This window comes from Etheostoma spectabile, chromosome 5 (genome assembly GCF_008692095.1).
Source record: "Etheostoma spectabile isolate EspeVRDwgs_2016 chromosome 5, UIUC_Espe_1.0, whole genome shotgun sequence".
Classification (NCBI taxonomy): domain Eukaryota; kingdom Metazoa; phylum Chordata; class Actinopteri; order Perciformes; family Percidae; genus Etheostoma; species Etheostoma spectabile.
Window position 1 is genome coordinate 18,758,154 of NC_045737.1, and position 23,419 is coordinate 18,781,572.

Here is a 23,419-nt window from a genome sequence, read left to right on the forward strand (position 1 = left end):
AAATCACCTTTGTATGTACTTCATTTATACTGACATCATGTAGCAGTTCAAATATAGTATTTTACCATATTTTCTTTTTTATAAAATTATAAAAAAATCTGGACACATGTACACAAATATACTGTAGGTATATACACATATACATAGAAAACAGTCGGCTCTATTAGATCATTTCTTTTGAAATGTGAAGGGAAAAGGGGATGGCGAGAGCTAGCCCTGCTAGCCATTTATAAGGACATAACACACTCTCACGGACACACACACACACACACACACACACACACACACACTCTCTTTCACTCTCTCGCTTTCTCTCATGCATTTTGGACAGAACCAACATCACCTTAACAGTTCTTTGCATCCAAGCCTCCATTTCCATTCTGCTGCTAGCCACTATGCCACTCCACTACAGAAATGGGAGTTTAGTGCCTTGCCTAAAGGCACCTTTACTTTTTATGCTGGTCCTTGTTTCCAAAAATCACTCTTCCAGTCACAAGCTGCTTTGCCACACACTGGCACTCAGCAGGAGAAGGACCACTTTGGTTAATGTTTCTTTTAAAACTCCTTACTGTCCCTGAACAGGTCGATGCGCAGGGCGAGCTCCTTGAAAGAAGGACGCAAGCAGGGGTCGTTGTCCCAGCACTCCTCCATGATCTCATGTATCTGAGAGAAAGAACAGGAATAAAGATTGTTATTTGTGGATGAATTTCTGAGATGAGCAAAAAACTAAATCATTACACTCCTGATGGCATCGAAAGGTTTTTGCATTTAAGCTGACAGTGTAAGAGAGACAAGGAATGTGGGGAAAAGAAAAGCACTGACATGCGACAAAGGTCACCTGGTTGATTTGTGAACGTTGTGGTTATTTGGTGCCTTAACCATTCTGCTATTAGGCTTCCCCAACAACAGGTAATAGTTTTAAAATGGTGAAAATTTCTGGCAAAATGGTAATGTTCGCCAAACATGTTGAGTTGCTTTACAGGCAAAAAAGTTTAACCTGATTCAAGTTTTGCACACCGTCATCCGGCAAGGCGCTGCATTGGCCAGTGCATCAAAAATATTTTTTTTTGTATAAGATTGGCCTTTTATGTATTATACATCTACGTGTCAGTTTAAAGATAACCCATTTTACCTAGGGAGAAGCAATGCAACAAATGTAATGTACACAGGGCATCTAACTAAAGCTAATTGACAGCCCCGTCCCTTTTGGGTCTTTTAAATGTTTAAATATGTCTGTATGTTCTTTATAATGCAGCACAGCGTCCTGCTATGCCATGAACTACTACAAAGAACTGCTACAAACTACTAATTTTTTCTATTTTTGTTATTTCCACTAACCCCAACCGGCCCGTCAGACACCGCCTACCAAGAGCCTGGGTCTGACCGAGGTTTCTGCCTAAAAGGAAGTTTTTCCTCGCCACTGTCGCACTGTTGCTTGCTCTGGAGGAAACTACTAGAACTGTTGGGTCCTTGTCAATTCTGGAGTGTGGTCTATCTGTATAGTGTCTTGAGATAACTCTTGTTATGAATTGATACTATAAATAAAATTGAATTGAATTGAATGTGTCCATGTACTGTACATGACTGAGTATGCATTGACATACAGGTGAAATAGGGTGTTTGTATAAGTATATATGCATAAAGTAGTAGTAGTAGTAGTAGTAAGTGTACATGTATGTGACAAGTTGATCCAGTCAGAGAGCAAACAGCAATACATGTCTATGGAAATTCATGAATGCATCCAGGTAATTGTAGTTTCAACAAAGCTTTAATTTAAAAAACTGGATTAAAAATGTAAAATACAAGACATTTCATGATGGGAAATCTGGAGCTACTGGGACACGATCTTCTCTGGCAATACAAATGGACTACATCTTAGCAGTCTTGTGACTTCATGCCATGAGATCATGTGACTGCCTTTGTGTATTAAGACCAGAGTTACTTTGTGTGCATACTAAACAACTGATGAAGGTGTTTGGATGAAGACTGAAACGTCTTGTATTTTATATTTTTAATCCAGTGTTTTTATATTAAAGCTATGTTGAAAGCAGTACATGTTCTTACCTCTGTGGGACACCCCAGAGGTTGAGGCAGCCTGCTGCCTGATTTGAGGAGCTCAATGAGGTGATAGACGATCAGCTGTCCCTGCTTGTCATTTCCCATCATGGACATAAAAACCTGGATGACAATGGTGACAGCCGAGACAAAAACAGATTTAAAAATCCATTTGATTTCCAGAAAATAAGATCTTTACAGATAATACAAATTATACGGGTAAATGTACAACACTTGATGTCCTACAACTTGAGCAATAAACCTATTATTATTTGAGAACAAACACAAAGCAAAACATGGGGAGAAAAATGTTATCAGTGTCAACTTGGCAAACTACAATATGACCTCAGCAAGGGAGTCACAGTCTCTACTTTGTCAGGAGTAGCGTGGAAAAGCATGTACATTTAATTTATTTTCCAAAATGAAATTATGTTTAATTGTGTCAACACTATGCACAAATTACACTGAACTCATTTGAATGCAGTCACATTCCAACCTTGAGGAACAACCAGACAGAGAAGTGGCTTCCATGTATTTGTGTCTAGTGAGCCGTTTCACCGTTACAATATATTCCTATTCAATTCATTTGTAAGCTCACAGTACAAGTTGAGAGGCAGACAGAAAATGAGAGGAAAAAAGGGGATGACATGCAACAAAAATCTAACCTGACTAGCTGGATACAGACATTGCATTTAATATGGTATGGTATCTTAGCCTTTAGGCCATTGTACCACACCAGTTAGACTACCGTATTTTCTAATAAGCATAGAGTATACACACATTGCAAACAGTGAGGCACTTGCTTGAATCTGTGTTTTTTCTGGGAATTTTTTGTAACAACTACAGATATAACAATATTATCATTAGATTCTTCTGGCTGCTGCATTTGTCCTGTTTTTTCCTATTAAAACAATATTTGCACAGTAAATGACTAGGAAAGTCTTGCAAATTTGCACACATTTTCTTCAGTTAGTCAATAAAGCAGAGACCATGAATCAAGATGAAGAGGAAGTGAAAAAGCCGGTGAATGCGTGTGAGTGCCCTTACTGCCGGAGGGCTTGAGTTCTTGTCGCTGTAGGTGAAGAGCTCATAAAGCACCACTCCAAAGCTCCAGACATCTGACGCCACAGAGAACTTGCTTTCAGTCAACGACTCAGGGGCATACCTACAAAATAGCACACTGTGTGATTGCCTGTCCCTGTTCTGCTCCTCTAGAGAAGGTTGTAAATTTACAAGTAGACTTCAACACTAGAAGCCTGTACTACGAAGCAAGATTTGTCATTAACGAGGTAACTTCAGGTTTAAACCAGGGTTTTGGGTATCACAATGGTGGATCAATTGTTACCGGGTTTAATCGCCATGGTAACTTATGCCAAACTCCTAACCTGCTTGGGATCAGGTTATGTTGGAGATTAGAGATCCAAAAAAAAAAAAAGCACCGCCAACTGACCAGTCAATACTAGAATGATACGTTCTGAAGATCTCGTGGAGCTCGGTGCGCCGCGAGAGAGAGAGAGAGAGAGAGAGAGAGAGAGAGAGAGAGAGAGAGAGAGAGAGAGAGATAGAGAGAGAGAGAGAGAGAGAGAGAGAGAGAGAGAGAGAGATAGAGAGAGAGAGAGAGAAGAGAGATAGAGAGGAGAGAGAGAAGAGTAGAGAGATAGCGATCATAAAAGCTAAAACATTTAGAGACCGACAACCCCGTTAACACTTCCTGATGGGTATTTTTATTACAGATATAGATTTTCATCAGAGGAAATTACGTACAGGCTATTTGTCAGCATGTTGAGCCATTTGTTGCCAATGCGCACATTGGTTTGAATTATGTTTTTATATTTTTTATTTCCTTTCACGATCACTTACCACTGCCAGGGTAGCAACTGAAATAATAGGCTAAAGCAAGCAGTTTATGGAAAGCACAAGTATAATTATGGTCAGAGCTTATGCCTGACTGATGGGGAAGTGATATTGATAAGCGTTGTGATTTACGCATTTACAGTGTCTGCTATTTTACTGCCAGCTTTTCTTCCTGTTTTAGGAAGTAGCGACTGTATTGCCTTTTGCTAGTAAAACCGTGTTTGTGTTCTTCATATTTACATAGAATTATGGTTTGCTCTTCTTATTTAAAATATGTGGCTCTAATAGATGTTTGCGATGGTTATGATGCCTCTTTTATTGGAACGCGCCCGTCGCTGGATTGGGAAACCCTGGGTTAATTTAACTAGTTGTTAACCACTGTTGTGACACAGGTTATGCGGGATCACGGTTGTTAGGTTATGTGAAGCCGGTTAACTGAAATAAATCCAGGGCATTTTGATCTTGATTCGTAGTACAGGCCTAAGGACAAGGAGCATTGTTTTTGATTCCAACACAATTATCAAGTACAAATCACAAATAAAATAATGGTACAATAATTGCTAACTTAAACTTTATGAATTATGTTAGCGACAACAGGAAATGCGTTGAACCCCTACAAAAAAACAGATTTAGATGTTTGTTTGTTTTTAAAGTAAAATCGCTTCAGTAGAAGCACTATGTACAGCATCATGAGGAGGGTGCAACAAAAACAAAATAAGTGTGGAGACTAACCAGAATATGGGACTCTCCCCTGGCTCTTTGACCATGTAGTACTCTTTATCCTGAGGCAGAACTTTGGTGAGGCCAAAATCTCCAATCTTCACTCTCAGCTCACTCTCCACAAGGATATTTCGTGTTGCCAGGTCTCTGTGGATATAACGCTTACTTGACAGGTACTCCATACCCTGTGAATACAGAAAAAATTTGTATCTGTAGCTACACAGGTCAGGAGCTCCACAGAGCATTGGGGTAACACTGAACAAAAAGGGAAGTACCTTGCAAATCTGTGACATGTAATGCACAAGCTTCTTGTGGTCGATTCTCTCCTTGTTTTTCATGAGGTAATCTCGCAGACTTCCAAAGGGCAGATACTCCATGACGAGACAGAGATTTCGTCTACCTGTGAGAAGCCAAAAAGAAACTGTCATCCAGAGGACCTAGCAGCCCCAAAGTCTTGAACTTGCAAACAATTTGACTGATTGACCACTCAAGGTGTATTGTCCTCATTTACTAATAAAAATGCTGATACTGAGTATGAGAAAAAGAATAGTTGTTTGATATAGCTTGTTTATCATCAAGTTGGGATGTACAAAATGGCTAAATTTCACATATGTCCACTAACAACCCTAAAAATAAACAATATATATACTATATTGGGTGTTTCATTTATAAATTCTATTTATGTGATAGACACTCAGAATCACAGTTAGTGGCTCATAAAACTGCATTTTTTTGTTCAATAAGGTTGGTTTGTAGTAAGTATAGTTACAGTATAGAATATGCATTGATGTTATAACAGAGTTTGGTGCGAATTGGTCAACTAAAGTTTTGCTAGTCAGTGAAACTGGTGAAAAAATACAAACAATACATACAGTATATAGGCAGGGTAATGTAATTTGTTGGAAGTGGAAGGATAAAAAGGGATCAAGATGTGAGCAGCTAATTTTCAAATTATCCTCCCAAAACATTTTTTAAGCTTTGGAATATTAGAAGAATGAAGGTTCTAATTAAAAGTCAACTGTACCTGCACTGTAGCAAACGCCTTTGTACTTGACGATGTTCTCATGCTGCAGAGATTTCAGGATCTCAATTTCTCGCTCAAAGTCTCGTATGTGCTCTGCAGTGCTCTGCTGGAGTTTCTTCACAGCCACAACCTCTCCAGTGTTGTCCTGAAGCGGGTCATATCGACACATCTCCACACTGCCAAAGTTTCCCTTAAAGAGAAGACCAACTTAAATGAACAATCCTTTTTTACGTATAGTTTGATTTTAAATTTCATTCCGTTTCACGCAAAGCAAGGTACAGACCAGTTCAATGCAAGTACATCGAAATTAAAGCACACCAGTTAAGTTGTGATACATGTACTTATGGGCTTATGTTACTTAAACCGAAAATTAGTAAATGGCTGACAAATTGCTAGCTACATAACTAGCCAAAACAATGACGTGACATGAACAAAGAAAATATTAGCATATGCCTTAAAAAACAATAAATTTAACATGGCACAAACTCTACCTGGGATTAGGGTGCAATCCCTTCTGAGGAAATGCACGCTAAAAATGTAGTAAGACCTAGAATTTTAGATAAAAAGGTGCTAGCAATGGAAGCACCATATTGAAAATACTTAATTTCAAGGCAGGTACTTTTTAGAAAAAGTTAGTCAGAGTGATGAATCCCTATTCTCAGTTCTCCCAGAATCATGTAGCCCTAACTCAAGAATAAAAGGTAATGAGAACAAATCCCTAACAAAAACTTGTTGCAAGAGGATAAAGGAGTCACAAGACTAAGCGTATTAACATGGATTGATTTGCGATTTGAGTTTCCACACGTCTTCATACCTTCCCTAGCTGTTGTAGAAATATGAGGTGTCGCTCTTCAAACTGAACCGGCTCCTGAATCTCAAAGCCCCCAGTGGACCAGCCGGAGCCCACTGTCCTGTTTGGCAGGATGTCACTGTCCACAATCAACTCGTAGTCTGGGGACACAAAGACAAAAATCATGTACACACAAGAGACATTATTGTAATAATAATAATAATTGTGTCTTGGACCAATCTCTGCACTACTCATCCAGAGATGAAATGCTAAAGAACTCCTTGAACACTATCCCTACACCTCATTACAATAAGCAGCTAATGACATCCTAATAAAGACAGGAACAGGAATCCCTTTTTATTTTATTTTTATTTGTGAAGATACTCTAATAAAATGTGTTTGTGCAGGGGGTATGTATCTGAAGACATTTTAAATTCTACCCTGGTGTGACCTAGATTCTCTGTCCTGACACCAGTAGGAGAGAATACACCAACCTGGTGTGAAGAGGCTGTGCAGGTCACGGATAACGGCACGAAATGTGGGCCTGAATGTGGGCTCGTAGTCCATGCAGCTGGTAATCAGATTAGCTAGTTCGGTCCACTTTGGTGCAGGAAGCTGGTGGTGGTCATCGTAGAACAGGGTTTTCTGTGAGACAAAATTAATATTATACCATGATATGCACAGGCTATACAGTATTGTAACCATTATTTATTAAACGTATACTGGCTTGATCCAGTGTATATTTTAGGTCACACCACCCAGCCATACCTTAGAGTTGTCCAGTGTTGCTAAAGGTTTCTCCCCACCACTGCAGATCTCCCACAGTGTGGTGCCAAAGCTCCACTTGTCTGCAGCCATGCTCAGGTTGGCAGGGTCCTCAACACACTCAGGGGACACCCAAGGGATCCTCTCAATCAGTACTGATCACAAACAAAACCATTTAACCCACCACTATCAGTAAACCACCAACATTGTCAGGAAAAACAGTTGATTCATTTGGATTTTATGATCCAATTGCCTCAATTTGCAGCTAGCAATAAAAAAAAAGAATCCATTCCTTTGCAACACAACTCTAGTTCCTTTATTTGAATAGCATCCCAGTGGCATTACCTTATTGTATCACTGTTCTCTATAATTAAAACACAAAATGAAGTAACCCAATGCAACATGGATTTAAGACGGTACCATCTCATTGCAATCATACCCTTGGTATACAGACGCCCCCTGCTGACTAAAGAGGCATATTACAGTTAAGATGAGTATAGACATAACTTACTTTCTTTGGGCAGGACCGTGATGCTGATCCCAGGGTCACTCAGTTTGATGAAGGGGGGGTTCCCAGCCCGCCAGTCATCTTCTCTGATCAGAAGAACATTTTTAGCGCAAACATTCCCGTGGACAAGATGCTTTTCTTCCTGCAGGTTCAGAAAAAAGGTTCAGAGTCTCTTACAAACACTGAAAAAATATTTTTTTCAAATCACTCTTCTTACAGCTTCTTCTGTTTACAATTTTTCCAGTTTTTTTATTACAATTTCTGTCCCAAATTAAATGTGAGCAGCACACAAATTGATATTCATCAATACTTTAAATGACTTGGCATCAAATCTGGCACTAGCCACAGGTCCCTACCAGGAAGTTCATGGCCCAGGCCAGCTGCTTAGCCACCTCCAGCTTCCACAGGATGTTTATCGAGTTCTTGTTCTTCTTCAGGTAGGTGTCCAGCGAACCAAACTTCACATGCTCCTGCACCATGATATCTGAAAAAAAATCGTTTTCAGCGGACGTTAAAAGGTAATATAAGCAATTACAACAGAATTCTTAACTTCTTAAAATACCTTGCAAAGGGGGCTAAATAATAAAAAATAAATAATAAGGCCTGGCGAGGGAAAGACTTGGCAACTTCGGCCATTGTCAAAAACACCCTTTGACCTCTCAACTCAAGATATCTGAATGATAATGAATGAACCCAATTTTTAATTATTTTGTGTGATATTAATGTGTTAGTCCCAAAAGTAGCCATTTCATTGTAGTAAGACCATGTTTTGAAACATGACATCCCAGTTGTAAATGACGTATTGTGACCTCTAGGATAAAGCCCTATGACACCTTACAACTGGAAACTAGAGACAAAGGGCATTTAGAGGATGTGTGGCTTTCCTATGTATAATGAAAATAAGAGGGTTTCTGAGCAGTTTTCAGAACAGAAGTTGTCACTTTCCAATCCCCGCAAAAATGCAATCCTACAGAAGTCTCCAAATATTTAGTTTTCAATACCAAATCACAGCATGGATTTTTCTGTGGTGTTCCTCAAGGTTTTAGTGTCTTAATGTGTTTTGTTTTTTTACCATTTTCATCTCTTGTTGAGTGGTCAGAATTGGTTGAATTTAGTACCAAATCTGTGCGTGGTATCAACCCAAATATTTGATGCAACAACTTATGAGACATAAGTGAGCATGGGAATGGCCATCATATACTTTCATCATAATGTGCTAAGATCTTAGTCACTTTTACAATTTATTTTAAGCACTTTGGATACTTGCTGGTTGATGTAAAGTACTATATAACTACATTTTGATTTTTATTTCTAAAAATGACTTGTCTAACAAACGTTGTCTAACAAATTGATATTGGAAAATTCTCTTCTTTCTTCTCACTGTAAGAACAATTAAAGAAATACAGTATTGCTTATAGCAGGACAAGTTGAGTGTGGGGCTCTAAGACTGACTTACTTTCTTCTCCGCAGACACATACACCATAGTTAAGGATCAGGTGCTTATGGGACAACTGGCTCATCATGCTGGCAGCTTCAAAGAAAGACTGTAGGACAAGAGAAGACCGAAAAACAAATAACTTGTGCCCATGATAGACAAAAGGTACACCACAAACAATTACATTTACACATTACAATTTTTAGGTCTACAAAAAGAGTGAATTTGCATTAAAACTAGAAGAAAGCTGTTGCCGTTGCAGAGGCATAAAAGGAACATCCAGAAAAAGGGCTAGAAATCTGCCAAAGTAAAATTGTCAGACACTGCCTGAATTAACTCGCAGTTAATTATTTCTCAGCCTTAATGCACTGTAAGTAAAATTGCTCCAACCGTCAATATATTTCACTAGCGCTGTCAAACAATTAAAATATTTAATCGTGATTAATAGCATTAACGTCAGTTATTTCGCAATTAATCACATATTTTTTTCTATTCTAAATGCCCCTTAATTTCTTTTTGTCCCATTATTTTTTCTCATTTTAATGCTCTTATCAACATGGAAAAGTGGATTGGTTTGCTTTGTGCAAATGTTTTTTATTTATTTATTGAAAACAACATTGACATATAGCCTACTGTAGTGTTCAATTTCACACGTAACATTCTCACTTGGAGCAAATAATCTATTACACAGTGTAACACTGTCCATAAATAAAAGGGTAAAAAAAAAAAAATACTTTGACGAGGGGGCAGAGAATTTGCATCCGCTGTGGTTGGCCATCAAGTGGTATTTCAGACTGGATTTGCTGCGATGATAGCTCAGTTTACAACAACTAAACAAACAGATAACTTTAAACTTTTTTAGCAACTTTTAAAAAGTAAACTATCCATTCAGAATTTTATTAGCATCCATTTTGGTGTCTATCGCACGCCATCCACTCAAATTGTAACGGTACTACTCTTTGGCCGGCTTGCAAGCCCAAACAAGTGTGTGCGGCATGCCTGTTGTTTTGTTTGGTGTCTAGCTAGATCCGGTGTGGTATTGTAGTTTTTCTAATCTTACTAGTTGCAACAGCATGTGAAAAAACCTACAAAGTTTGCTAGGCCAAAAAGAATGTTAATCTTGCGATACAAAAATTGACAGCGTTAAAATGGGTCTGCATTAACGCCGTTAACGTGTTTAACTGATAGCACTGTATTTAACTTGTGTTTTTTGCCAATTACCAATTTGTGGCTATAAAAACCACATGTCCTTGCAAACAAAACAATGTATACACTTTTAAAAGCCACAAACCTCAGAGTAGTTCCTGTGGGCTTCATCCAGAACTTTCATGACAACTTCGGTTTGGTGCACATGTCCATAATCTCCCAGCTCCTTGCGGACCCCTTTGAAGATCTTGGTAAATGTCCCTTGGCCTAGACTCTCCATCTGAAAGGAAGCCCATTAATGACCCTTAACAGGCGATTGCCGTAATCAAAATCCGAGCATGCTGCGTTAGACAAATACTCCGAATAGGATAGTGGAATAGTAATTTAGTGCTAATGAATTGTTGGACAGATGAGTAAATACAAGCATATGACAGTCCTGGACATGCAAACTAAGCTTACAAATTCCAGATCTTCTTTCCTGATCTTGTGAAACACCATCTGACTGATGTTGTGTCGATGTAGAGACGGAGATAGAGGCACTTCGGAACCCTTGTTGCTCCTACACACGAGGAGGCATGATTTTTCTGTTGTTGGAGAGACAAGTCTTGTAACAGAAGTCTTGTCTACAATGTTGTAGACAATCAAACTTTCAAGAATGTGATTTATAGTTTGATAAATCCATAGAACGTTAGTTTTACCTTTGGATTTAGGTGGACAGCACTTGCTGAATTGGAAAAGAATGCTATCAGAGCGCACAGTTTCCTTTTGGTAGCAGCTGAGAAGTTCCTTCAAGCTGCTGAAGTTTCTTTTGGTTCCACTAAGGTTAAACTCCCCGCTGGCAGACCTGGTTATCTGGCAGTGCTTGTATTCTACAGAAGCATACACCTACAGTAGCAGACACAGAGGAGGGCAAATGGTGGAAATAGTATAATTGTGTTTCCGTCATGGAATCGACAGCAATACAACAACAATTTCCTAGTCTAATTTTGAGTGAGACACCGGTCCAGGTGGATTCAATTTTACAATGAAAACACTTAGGGTGGGGTGTAAAACAAGTAGCTTTAATAAAAAAAAACAAAAAATAAATTAAAAAAAATCGCATTATTGTACTGTGTACAAGTTATTACTACCACGGGTGAGTGTTACTTACCTCAACAGGGAAAGTCAGAAAATACTTGTTGAAGTCTTTAGGGCTATATCTCAAAATGTACAACCCTCGCTTGTTCCCACACCTCTGAAGCCGGTTAATGGCAAACTCCATTCTGCAACAAAAACAAGATGCAGAACAGTCACAGCAGGTTGACCTTCATCTCTGCAGAGAAAAACAGTATTACCGGTTTGGTTTTGTCATACAGTAAATACATAAAACACTATACAATAAACACTTGAGGAATGCTTGTACATTTTGGCAGGGAGTTTGAAACACTGTTTATAGATGATGTACAATATTCTTCCTGTTAAGAATTTTGCATTTTCAAGTGGCAATTTTTAGTGTAGCCAACACAGACAGGTCCGGTGCAGTTCAGCTGTAAACATGGAAAGTAGGAGTAGGAGTGTGAATAATGTTAAATATAAATATACTTTGCAGCTGTGCAAATTTACACTTGTTTTTATGCCTGGCCCTGATGCAGATGAGGAGCCATTGGCTAGCTTGTCAGATAAATGAGGCAGTGAAAGCACCACAAATTAACATAAGTCATTCCTATAACATAGTTAAGGATTAGGTTGTGTTCAAAATAATAATAAAAAAAGAAGAAATGTTTTTGAGAAAGGGACAGCCCTGCTAATGCGGTTTGTAAAATTAAGCTTTCTTGTTGTTCACTTACGAGATCGGGCCATGGCAATGGGAGGCGATGGCCTCCACAAGCCTAGGAGGAGCCACTTCTTTACAAAGGTAGTGATGTGCATCCGACGTCAGCCGATAGTAGCCATCAATGAGGGACACAAAGGAGAGGGCTTCAGACAGGCTGGGGAACTCTAGCTCCTGAAAATATACAAAAAACCCTTTTAGACATAATGTTGAAACTTCCACCATTCTCCAACTATCTCCAGACTGCATGTTATATTTATTGTTGCATTGAAAGCAGGTAGCAAACCAAATGCTTCTAAATCTCTGCCTATGACTGCTACGTTTTTTGTACCTTTCTGAGATAGCAACCAACTGTCACTGAAACTGTCTGTGGTCAAAATGTTTCTTAACCTGCTAACAACAGACTAAAGTGAAATTACCAGATTCTTGCCATCTTGTTTGTTGATGGTGACCACCCGACTCTCTGCAGCACCCTCCCTGCTGGCCTGTTTGATGCTGATGTCAGTGACATCAGGGAAGTCACACAAGGTCTGCAGCTCCTGGACGAACAGCATAACAAACAATTTTTGTAGTTAGAGGAGGGATGTACTAATCCGACTTTTTTAGTCATGATACCAATACCTGGGGTTTGGGTATTGGGAGATACAAAGTAACGATCCAACACCAGTGTTTAATTAAAAAGGTGTATGCCTCAGTGTGTGAAAGTGACTGGGATCATTATTTTTTTGTGTAAGACATCATTACGAGGTACACCTGAATGCACCATGATTTTACCAGGGGCCCCTGAATGCACCATGAAACTTTACCTTGAACAGCAGCTGGATTCTTGCTATATCACAAGATCATGCAAGAATTACAGGATCACCTATCCCTTTTTTAGCTAGAAATAAAAGAATTATCAACACATATTTGGCGTCTGTGTCAAAAAGATTTTCCAAAGTATGGTTTAACAGATTAAAGGATGAGGATAATATAAACTGTGTACCGATAACCTCCTGGACCACAGAACAAACCTCATCCCAAAATGTCTGGATGTGATTGCATGCCCAGAACAGGTGAATAAAACAGAAGTTTTCTGATGACTCTACAGATGTTGGGTGTATAAGGGATGGACAGGAAGGAGAGTACAGGGCACTGGTGGATGAATTTGTGGAGTGGTCTGGTAAGAATCATCTGCTGCTGAACGTGGATAAGACCAGAGATATGGTGATTGACTTCAGGAGGAAGGGAACGGCTCTGCATTCCCTTTGCATACTGGGAAGTGACTTGGACATGGTGGAGGAGTACAGATACCTGGGTGTCAACATCAACAGCAGGTTGAACTGGAAGGTCAGCAGCACTGCTGTTTACAAGAAGGGGATGAGCAGACTATTTCCTGAGGAAGCTGAGATCCTTCAATGTGTGCAGCAGAATGTTGGAGATGTTCTACCAGTCTGTTGTGGCCAGCGCTCTGTTCTCCTCCGCCATCTGCTGGGGCAGCAGCATCGGAGCCAGGGACAACAAACAGACTGAACAAACTAATCAGGAAGGCTGGCTCCGTGATCGGCTGCAAATTGGACACTTTTGAAGCTGTGAGGGGGAGGTAGTCATTGAACAAACTGTTATCTATCATGGATAACCCAGACAACCCTCTCCACCCCCATTGGTCAAACAGAGGAGCAGCTTCTCTAAGAGGCTCCGACAGCTTTGATGCCGCACGGACCGCTACAGGAAATCATTCCTACCACAGGTACCTACTACCTCTTTAACATGTCATCACTGGGTGCTAGATGAGACTGACACCACAATACTGCACTAAGGGCAACCTGCACAATTGGTTCATTTACATTTTAGCATACATTTAGCATATTATTTAAGCAGTTGCACATTATGTTTTCCCATGCTGTATATATTTAAATATTTGTTCTTATATTTTATTCCTATTATTATTATTATAATTATTTCATGTATACTGTATGTATGTATATATGTATGTATGTATATATATATATTTTTTCCTAGTATATTATTTATATTTATATGTAACATCGTAATTTCCCATTTTTTTGGGATCAATAAATATCTATCTAAATGTACCCTTTTAGATTTGAACTGTGTGGAAAACATTTTCTGGAGGCGAACAGGTGTAAAATAAGTCCTATGGAAAAACTTAAAATTCATGTACCAGTGTATATTTTGGCAAGATTCCACCGCAAATCTTATTCCAATCTGCAAAGCTAAATGTGACCTCCAGATCACGTTCCCACAGCATCTTCAGCGAGTCACAGGCTGAAGAGTCTTAGTACAGCAGTAAAGAATGAATCTTGTAAATCAGCCCCTTAAGAGATTTGGTTGAGACCATAGCACTTTTCAACTCTGATAGCTCTCAACATATCTTGTTCTTCCTAACAAGAGATTCAAAAAAGTGGCGAATTTGGACATATTTGAAAAAGTCTTTACAATGAATGTCAAAATCCTTTCTAAATTGCTAAAACGGCTTTACAGAGTTGGAAATCAATAGGCCTAAGACAGCAAATGAATACTCCTGCATCTGCAGACCTCCAGTGTGTTGTAAATCATATTTGAGAGAGTTCCTCTGGTCCATATCATGAATAAAAGGGAGGGAATCAGGCCTTCTTGGAGGATAAGCCAGCGATTCTAGACTAATCCATAAAGAATCCCTCCTCTTTATGAACCAATTTGTTGTCATTTGGAGTTAATAAAGTTGGGTTGGGAAGAGATAAACCTCCCAATTCCTTCAGTCTGGCAAGTTTAGAAAATCAAACCCTTTGATGTTTGTTATTCCAAATATATTGAGGAAATATGAGTTTAGTGACTTAAAAAGCACTCTGGTCAAGTAGCACGGAAGATTTATTTAAATAAGTAGTTTAATCATGGGAGGATGTTCATTTTTATAGTGTTTATTCTCCCAAAGAAGAAGAATTTGGCAGGGAGGTCCACTTCTTTAAATTGTTTTTAATTTTGTTTTTTGAATCAGAGAGGAATAATTAGTCTCAAATATATTGTTCAAATCAGGAGTGAAAAAATACTCAAATATTTTATGCCATTCTTCGATACCCGAAAAGGAGATTGTATGGTCATATTCTGGGGAATATTAAAAGCCAGCATGACAGATTTTCCTAGGTTAATTTTATAATCTTACAGAGCACTAAATGATGCTATAGGGTCCAGAACTGCTGGAATTGATTACTTAAATACAAGAGGACATCATCTGCAAATAATGAAATAACAAGGTTCTTTTCACGTTTTGTGCTCTCTATAATCAACAGCTCTCTGCAAACTGTTTGTGTTCCATCATATTTTAAAACATGCAGTTGTTCAGCCACTATTGAACAAAAGCAATCTCGATCACAGCTGTCTTGGCCACACACAGCATTCTAGACATATTTCAATCTGGTTTACGTCAGAAACAATCTAAAGAAACCACTCTTTTTAGAGTGTCAAGAATGTCTTCTGTTTTGGTGCTGCTGGACCTTAGCGCAGCTTTTGATACTGTGGATCACACCAGCTTGCTTGAAAGATTTAAGCACTAGGTTGGTATCTCAGAGAGACCCCTGGACTAGTTCTCCTCTTATCTTTCAGTTAAAGGTTTTTCTGTGTCACTATTTTTCTAAAACTGCTGCCCTTTCTTGTGGGGTGCCTCAGGGTTCTGTGTTAGGTCAGATTTGATTTACACTGTATGTGCTTCCCCTAGGGCATATACAGTAATTAGACAATTTGAAAATTGCTAAACTTAGATGCGTTGTTGCTCAATGTGAACTTGAGATGATCATTCATGGTTTTATAGCCTTATAGCCTTCAGCCGCTCTGCTCCCCAGCTCTGGAACTCACTCCCACCTGATAATATCAACTCTCTCCCCCTGTTCAAAACTCGACTAAAAACACATCTGTTCCAACTTGCTTATCTGTAAATACACCGTTCCTGTTTTGTTTTTGTTTTGTTTGTTTTGTTAAAACTCCTTACACTTTTATTGTCTGTAAAGTGACCTTGAGTGTTCAGAAAGGCGCTGTTAAATAAAATGTATTATTATTATTATTATAATTATATAATCCGGCTTGATTACTGAAACTCCGTTTTCACATGTCTTAGCAAGTTGTCCCAGGACCATATACAACTGTTCCAGAACTCTGCTGTAAGCCTGTTGACCAAGTCCATCACTTCCGTTTTATCCTTGTTACATTGGCTTCCGATCAAGTTCAGGATCCAATTAACCCTTGTGTTGTCTTCACTTTCGGGACCCTCTCGTATCCCTTGGGTCAAATTGACCCGTGACTTATTTGGGGTTTTAAAAACAATTCTGAAATAAAATTTTACTTCATAATCTATTAACAAATATTGTCTTTATCTCAATTTCAAACAATTGAGATAACATATGTTCATTGAATGCAATCAGTCTCAACTAGCAGAAAATTAAAAATGAAAGTGGGGTTCGTTTTTTGTCTTAAGGTTATAATTCATGTTAAAAATCCACTATGGAAAAACATAAGTGTCATATCCAGAATAATTTCTGAATTGAGTCAGGAATACATGTTAATCACAGAAAATAAGGTAAGGCCATTGATTTTCAGGTATAAAAAAAGTAACTTTGAAACATTTTGAAAAATGGGTCAATTTGACCCAAATACCATACAAAGGTTAAAAGTTCTTGTACTTACTGTACATATAAAGCATTGCATGGACAGACACCTGTTTATATCTCTGACCTGCACCATCCGTACACTACTATCAGGTATCTCAGGTCTTCTAACCAGGGATTACTGATGGTCCCACATACTCGCTTAAAAACTAAAGGGGATGGTCCCTTTGAAGTGGTATCTCAAACTCTGTGGAACGCCCTTCTAATACATCACGTTCTGTAGTCTCGCTTTTAAAAATCAGCTGAAGACACACTTGTTTCAACCCGCTTTTGTCTCCGTTTGTACTGTAATTTCAGGTTTTTAGTCTTTCAATCTTTTACCTTCATTGGCATTGTATTGGTTTTTGCTTGTTCATTTTCTGTTTTGGATCATACTGTACTTGAACAAATGTTCATTGTGTGAAGCACTTTGTGACTGTCTGTAAAAGGTGTTTTGCAGTTATTATTTATTCAGAAATACTGCCAAAACTTAGTGACACAATTCTGTATTTCTCTTATTGTCTTCACCTCCCTGTAGCTCTTTTATTACTTTCCTCTTGTACCATGTTTTTAATTTCATACTGTTATGGCTGACATTTAAGGGTCTTGAGGTCACCTGTGCAGTGACATCCATTTTTTACCTTTTACATTGGTGATCTGGGAAGGCCTCCACTCATTTAAAAGTCAGCTGCATGTCCAACACATACAAAAGAACAACGCTTACTGACAACACTCATGATACCCACCTGGTCAGAATTCTTCAGTTTCTCTCGACACCACTGGATCCCACTGTCCGCTGCCACCAGGATAATGAGCTGTCCACTGGACAGTTCCCTGACCTGGAATGTCTCTGTGTAGAAGGCCTTCTCCAGGGACTCCATGCTGATGAGGTACTTGAGCTTGAGGTCGCGCGCTGTGGTCCGACACTGACTGAACTGCTGAATGAAGCGCTTAAAGCGAAATCTGATTCGTTTGCGTGTCAAGAAGTTGCAGTCCTGGATCTGAGCTCTCATGTCCTTTGGCAAGAAGGACTTGTAGCTAAAAGTAAGCATGGAAGACACATTATTTTTTGTGTATCAGCATAAATCCTTTTTAAATAAAATTCAGACTCTCTCATGTATTTAAAAAAGAATGTTATTTATTAATGAAAAATATTAATCATTTTAATGTTGTCTTGTGTGAAACATTCAACAAGACATAGCACACAAAACATTTTTGTGTCAAATAAAAATAACGTTAGGCTCTGACTAGACTCTGCAAGTCACTAGGATTTGATTCCCAAATCTCAGTATTTTTTTAGCTTAAAAAGAACTGCAATAAAAGAAAATGTTTGTATCACAGAGCATCAAAACATTTCTCCAAACATTTGGCCATGAATGCTCTCGACAGATTCTTAGTTTTGTCTATGTATTCTGACAGATTTTTCCTGCTTTGAAGCATAACTTTGCCAATTTCAGACTATTTAAGTTCTTGTACTGCTGTTTTTGTTAAGACAGAGACACCCTTGTGTTCAAGAAGTTTGGCTTGTTTTGTAATGGCATTTTACTGATATCAGTGCAGGTTTTCATTTCAGGTAACCCCAAATAATCAGATCAAAATCAGTCTTTATTTTTCCAATAGTACCTTATTGTGTGGTAGATGTCCAACGGTGACATCTGTCTCTCCTTGGCTGTTCTTGTCATATCGAGTACAGCCATACCGAGGCACTCTTCCTGAGTCTCATGGGAGTTGGGGATCTTCACTAAGCCATTGACAAAGTCATTCCTCCACTGTGCACACAGAGTAAAATGCTATCATGCATCATTGTCCTTGTAAAAATGAATGCTTTGGATTTGCATTTGTTGTTCTATTATTTAACCTCCAACTGGCAAATGCAGAAACAAACTTTCCTTTGCAAGTCATAATAGCTCTAGATTAGAATGTGAGGAATTCAACATATCCTTCACAGAGCAAAACATCATCTGTCAACAGTGAATGCAAGCATGTGTAATGGCTTAATAGCTGCAAAGACACAATGTGCTACATGCTCAAAATGACCCCAACTGTAGTGTTTCCCTTCTCCCTTTCTAATCAGGCTTGTCCTGTGCCACAAGAACAGATTTCCACAGGCATAATTCCACATAATCCTTCACTTAACTCAGGGTTCAGCTCCATATTGACTCGAGATACCTGGACTCACCTATACTACACACATTGTTTCTATTGCAATGGGGTTTATACGTGTCATTTCTTGGCTGAGGGCATGCAGGGCTCTGATGAGCCATCTGATAAAGTCTCTAATGTCCATTTTTCCTACAATCCAACACAGATATTGTATAGCTAATGCGGAGTGGACAAATACTTTGACTTGACTGTGATTGACTTGTTTCTGGTCAAAGGAAAACAGAGGAGAGACAGCAACATTGAAAATGTACTTGACTCAAATTACCCACTAAAATAGTAGTACTGTGAGCCAATGTGGCACAGAGCCCGATTAAGCTGTTTGGTTGCCCCGGGGCAACAATGCATAACAGGCCCCAACTAACCCCACTAACTTTGGACAATAGCTCCACTCTGAGCCTGCTGTGATCTGTCAAGCATGAAAAATCCTTGAAGCGCAAACAAAAAACAGCAAGTGGGAATTTAATTTTGTTCTCTCATTTAGGTTTTGTGCACACTAAGGTGTGTATTTTGCGTACAAGTTGCAAAATTTCTCCCAAAGAGTTACCGGAGTTCCCTCTCACATGGAGGCTATAACTCCACACGCTGAAAGTGTAAGCTCTCTTGTTGGTGCCACTTGCTTGCATGCACAGCCTTGTTTTTAAAGCACCTTCTCACCAAAGACATCCACGGACAAAAATGAGATTGCCATCGTTTGTTACTTCTATCTTTATAAGGATCCCTGGCCAATACTTTTGAAAAAACTAAATTTGAAGATGTGACCTAACTAGCAATCTAACAAACTGATATTCCGCACTTGTTAAGGATGCAAGCTGCTTGTTTTCTGACGCCTAATGAAAAATACTGTGCTGCTGATTTTGAATTTTATTGTTAAAGTTATAGTACATACTATTCCCATCTAGTTAATTGTTAAGTTCCTATCTATCGAAGACTAAGTTAAAACAATTGAGATTGAGCATACCGACTGATGAAAGAACTTGGCTTTGCCAAGTAATAGAATCTCTGTCTATGGCGACCTTCCCTTTCTAAATTCAAATTCATTGCATCAAAGTTAGTGATGCTTTTTACGTCAATCAGCACGAGTTGGTTTCCCCGTCTGCCTCTGGCTCGGTCTGTCTTCCCTGTAATGAACCACCCTTTGTACGGAGTCATTTTTTTCGGGAAGAACATTCAGGAAATATTATTATATATGAATTATTATAGCATGTGAAAGAAGTAGTTTATGAATAAATAATAATACATCACCAAATTTGATCAATATGATAACCTACAGGAATAAATAGTTTAATCTATCCAATATTGTGTTGGTCATACTATACAATAATGTATTGTTGTTGTTTTGTTTTTGTTTGTTGAATATAGCAGATATAGAAAATATCGCTTTTCAAATCGCAATATTGGTTAAAAAAAAAAAAAAAAGATTCTTTTCCTAAATCAGCTAGATGCTGCTAGAAACAACCTAACTCAAATCTTACAGACAACAACTTTAAACTGATCCACATATAAATAAATGACTTCAAACCAGTTTATGTAATTAAGAGGGTGGCTGTATGCTGAAGTGCTCACCTGAGAAAAGAGGTAAGACATTACAAAGTCATCAAGGACAGGGCTTTCTGACCCCTTGGTGACCCCAAATCGATATGCTCGGGATGCCCCACCACTGTACCAGCCAGGAAAGTAGTACCTGTTGTAAAGAAAATGCGTTAAGTCACGAGAATTTTTAAATTTCAATCTGGAAAAGATACTTAAGAGGCAAACAGACATAATGTATGCTACCTTATTCTGAAGAACACATTTTCAGAAGCCAGTTCATCAAGCTGGAAGATGTGGTTGGGGGGAAACCACAAGCGGTCTCGTTCTCGAAAGAGACCAAAAAGGTTGAGGTACAGAGGTGATATACCTAAAGCAGACAAAGAATGAGAAAGTACATTATGTTCCGTAAACTTGCATTCAGTTATTTAATTATAATTTAATGATGTTCTTTAAGACAGTATAGGTTAGCTTTACTGTACTGTATGTTTCTAGCTTTAACCAAATCAATGTTCCTTGTTTATTTATATACAGTGGCTTGAGAAGGTTTACACACCCATGCTAAAGTTGATTAAAAAGATGAATAAGAAAACATCTTTTGAAAATTGTTCTTAATTCCTTAATTCAAAATGTTAGGAAAATCCAACCTTTTAAGCACACCAATTTTCTTTGTGAATGAATAATGTATTGTAAATAGATAAATGTTCTTCCTTAAAATACAGGGGGCATAAGTATACACACCTTTATGTTAAATTCCCATAGAAGCAGGCACATTTTTATTTTTTAAGGCCAGTTATTTTCAAGAAGATATTTAAAGAAGAACATTTATTTATTTACAATACATTATTCATTCAGAAAGAAAATTGGTGTCCCTAAAAGGTTGTATTTTCCTAAATCTTTTGAATGAAGGCATTTCGATCAATTTCCAGTTTTTTTATTCCTCCTTTTAATCAACTTTAGCATGGGTGTCTAAACTTTCTCAAGCCACTGCAAATGTAGAAAATGTAAATTAAGGGGAAATGCTTTAGGACAAACACTAAAAAACTTTCTGTTTCTAGTAGCAACACAGATGACCAAAAGGTCAATAAAGATTGTCTAAAATGTCAGTTGTGTTTATCATTAAACACATAACATGCGATTCCAACAACATGCAGGTTAGTCTAGCCTCCCCCTGCATAGCCCTGCTCTGTGTACCTATGCCCTAGGTTACAGCAAAAACAAATGAATGGGGCTGTATTTTGCAGGGATGCATGGCTACTCACTGCATGCCTTGGCTGCATCTATACAAAGCTCCTCAGCCACATAGTCCCCAGGTGGGTAGCTGAGGAAGCTGCAGTCGGCCGCTCCTTGGCTGCTGTGGTAGAAATTAATTTTCATAACAGCAGTGGCTGGCCTTGAGTCTGGAGATTCCCGATGGGCGGTCCCATTTTGGTGCACTGCAGGGCATGTGTCAGTCACAGTATCCATGGCTGGCAGGGAGGCCATCAACACCACCTGCCCTTCAATCAGATAAATGCAAAATGTCAGCAAAAAAGTATAATTGCATCTTTTGTTTTTCTAGCAAAGTGTAATGTATTTATCATCATGATTAGCTAGGTTATATAATCTCAATTGTTGCATTAAATAAAATAAAAAATTACATAAAGCTGCAGGGCAGAGGAACCATTGGCAAAAGACTAAATGTATGTGTATGTAAATCTAATCCAAAACATAGGGAGACTCTCCATGAGTTATGAAATACAAAGATGTTTCATTGTGAATCGAGTACTGAGATGTTTGGCCCTTTTGCACCACATTTTTTAACGTGCTTATCAAGTTAAAGATTTATAAAAAAAAAAAAATGTCATTAAGTATAAATTAGTCTATATTGATGACGTTTCATTTATGCGATGGTTCCGGTGCCACCGGAGGATCCGCCAGATGTCCGTCATTTTTGGCCGGATGCCCTACACCTTCTGCTTTCTTTGCATCGGTATTCTAAACTTAGGTCGATTTTTCAGGACTACAGTTAACTGCTCCTCAGATATCTGCAAGGTAAATTGAAACAGCTAGCTAGACGATCTGTCAAATCAGAGTTTTCTTTTGCACAACCTTTGAACGTACACATTCCACCAAAACAACTTCTTACCAGGGATATTTTGCAGAGGCACCATTGTTTCGTCCGACGCTTAGCACCGGCCAAGACAGTTGCGATTGTTTTGAAGAAAAGCCAATATACCAGAGCACTTGAGATACTACTGTAAACAACAGCTAATTGCAGTGTCCAGCTGTGCAAAGCTGTGGCTACAGTCGCTGCCAAAAGGTGCCTCCAAATATTGACTTAAAGGGGTGTTTAACCTCCAAACATTAATTACGCTGTGTTTAATGTTCATATTAGGCTAAATTTAGATCCATTTGAGGATTTGTTTTCATTTTGAAATTGCATCCATCTTGATTCAAAGTTGTAAAAAAACGCCATGGGTGATATATATATATATATATATATATATATATATATATATATATATATGATTATTTTCATTATCGATTGTTTATTTGATCCAGCCTTAATGGTGGTATAGAAAAATAGTGACAAATACACATCACAATTTTCCTAAATCCCAAGGAGCCCAAGGATTGCAACAATCCAAAAGGAGAGCTTTAATCCACAAAAAAATAAAACAGTAAAACTTGCCAAATCCCTGCATTTGAGGAACTAAAATACTTTAAGGTCAGCATTGTACTTAGCTAAGTGACTAAACTATTAATTTCCAATCAAAATTGTTGTCTGTAAAATGTACTGTCAATCAACTACCGCTACTCCTTTAATGGTCTAATCGATTCAGCACTTATGCTGTAACGAATAAGTTACACTTAAATATTCTGCTGTCTATTTGATGTAACATTTCTTACAGAAATTGAAAAAAAGGAAAGCACCTATGACGGTTTGACGTGTGTGGTATTCTCTTAACTTTTTACACAAGATGTCTCTAATGAAGCTTCACAATTCAATTCAATTTTATTTAT

At 38.3% G+C, this 23,419-nt stretch overlaps 1 protein-coding gene across 1 annotated transcript in view; it reads right to left on the reverse strand.

Annotated features, from left to right (window-relative positions):
• The window catches only part of jak2b (Janus kinase 2b), a 24,688-nt gene continuing 1,269 nt past the window's right edge, over positions 1–23,419 (reverse strand). The window contains exons 2-25 of the mRNA XM_032516066.1: positions 21,676–21,912; positions 20,660–20,783; positions 20,450–20,567; positions 18,347–18,492; positions 17,470–17,761; positions 12,527–12,646; positions 12,124–12,281; positions 11,448–11,559; positions 10,996–11,182; positions 10,757–10,881; positions 10,443–10,577; positions 9,173–9,260; positions 8,073–8,200; positions 7,720–7,858; positions 7,212–7,363; positions 6,938–7,088; positions 6,468–6,604; positions 5,654–5,843; positions 4,905–5,029; positions 4,642–4,814; positions 3,103–3,220; positions 2,065–2,178; positions 281–663; positions 1–245 (exon numbers count right to left, since the gene is read on the reverse strand). Coding sequence (XP_032371957.1) covers positions 556–663; positions 2,065–2,178; positions 3,103–3,220; positions 4,642–4,814; positions 4,905–5,029; positions 5,654–5,843; positions 6,468–6,604; positions 6,938–7,088; positions 7,212–7,363; positions 7,720–7,858; positions 8,073–8,200; positions 9,173–9,260; positions 10,443–10,577; positions 10,757–10,881; positions 10,996–11,182; positions 11,448–11,559; positions 12,124–12,281; positions 12,527–12,646; positions 17,470–17,761; positions 18,347–18,492; positions 20,450–20,567; positions 20,660–20,783; positions 21,676–21,898 — 3,363 coding nt within the window. The 5' untranslated portion in view covers positions 21,899–21,912 and the 3' untranslated portion in view covers positions 1–245; positions 281–555. The remainder of the gene's footprint in view (positions 246–280; positions 664–2,064; positions 2,179–3,102; positions 3,221–4,641; positions 4,815–4,904; positions 5,030–5,653; positions 5,844–6,467; positions 6,605–6,937; positions 7,089–7,211; positions 7,364–7,719; positions 7,859–8,072; positions 8,201–9,172; positions 9,261–10,442; positions 10,578–10,756; positions 10,882–10,995; positions 11,183–11,447; positions 11,560–12,123; positions 12,282–12,526; positions 12,647–17,469; positions 17,762–18,346; positions 18,493–20,449; positions 20,568–20,659; positions 20,784–21,675; positions 21,913–23,419) is intronic.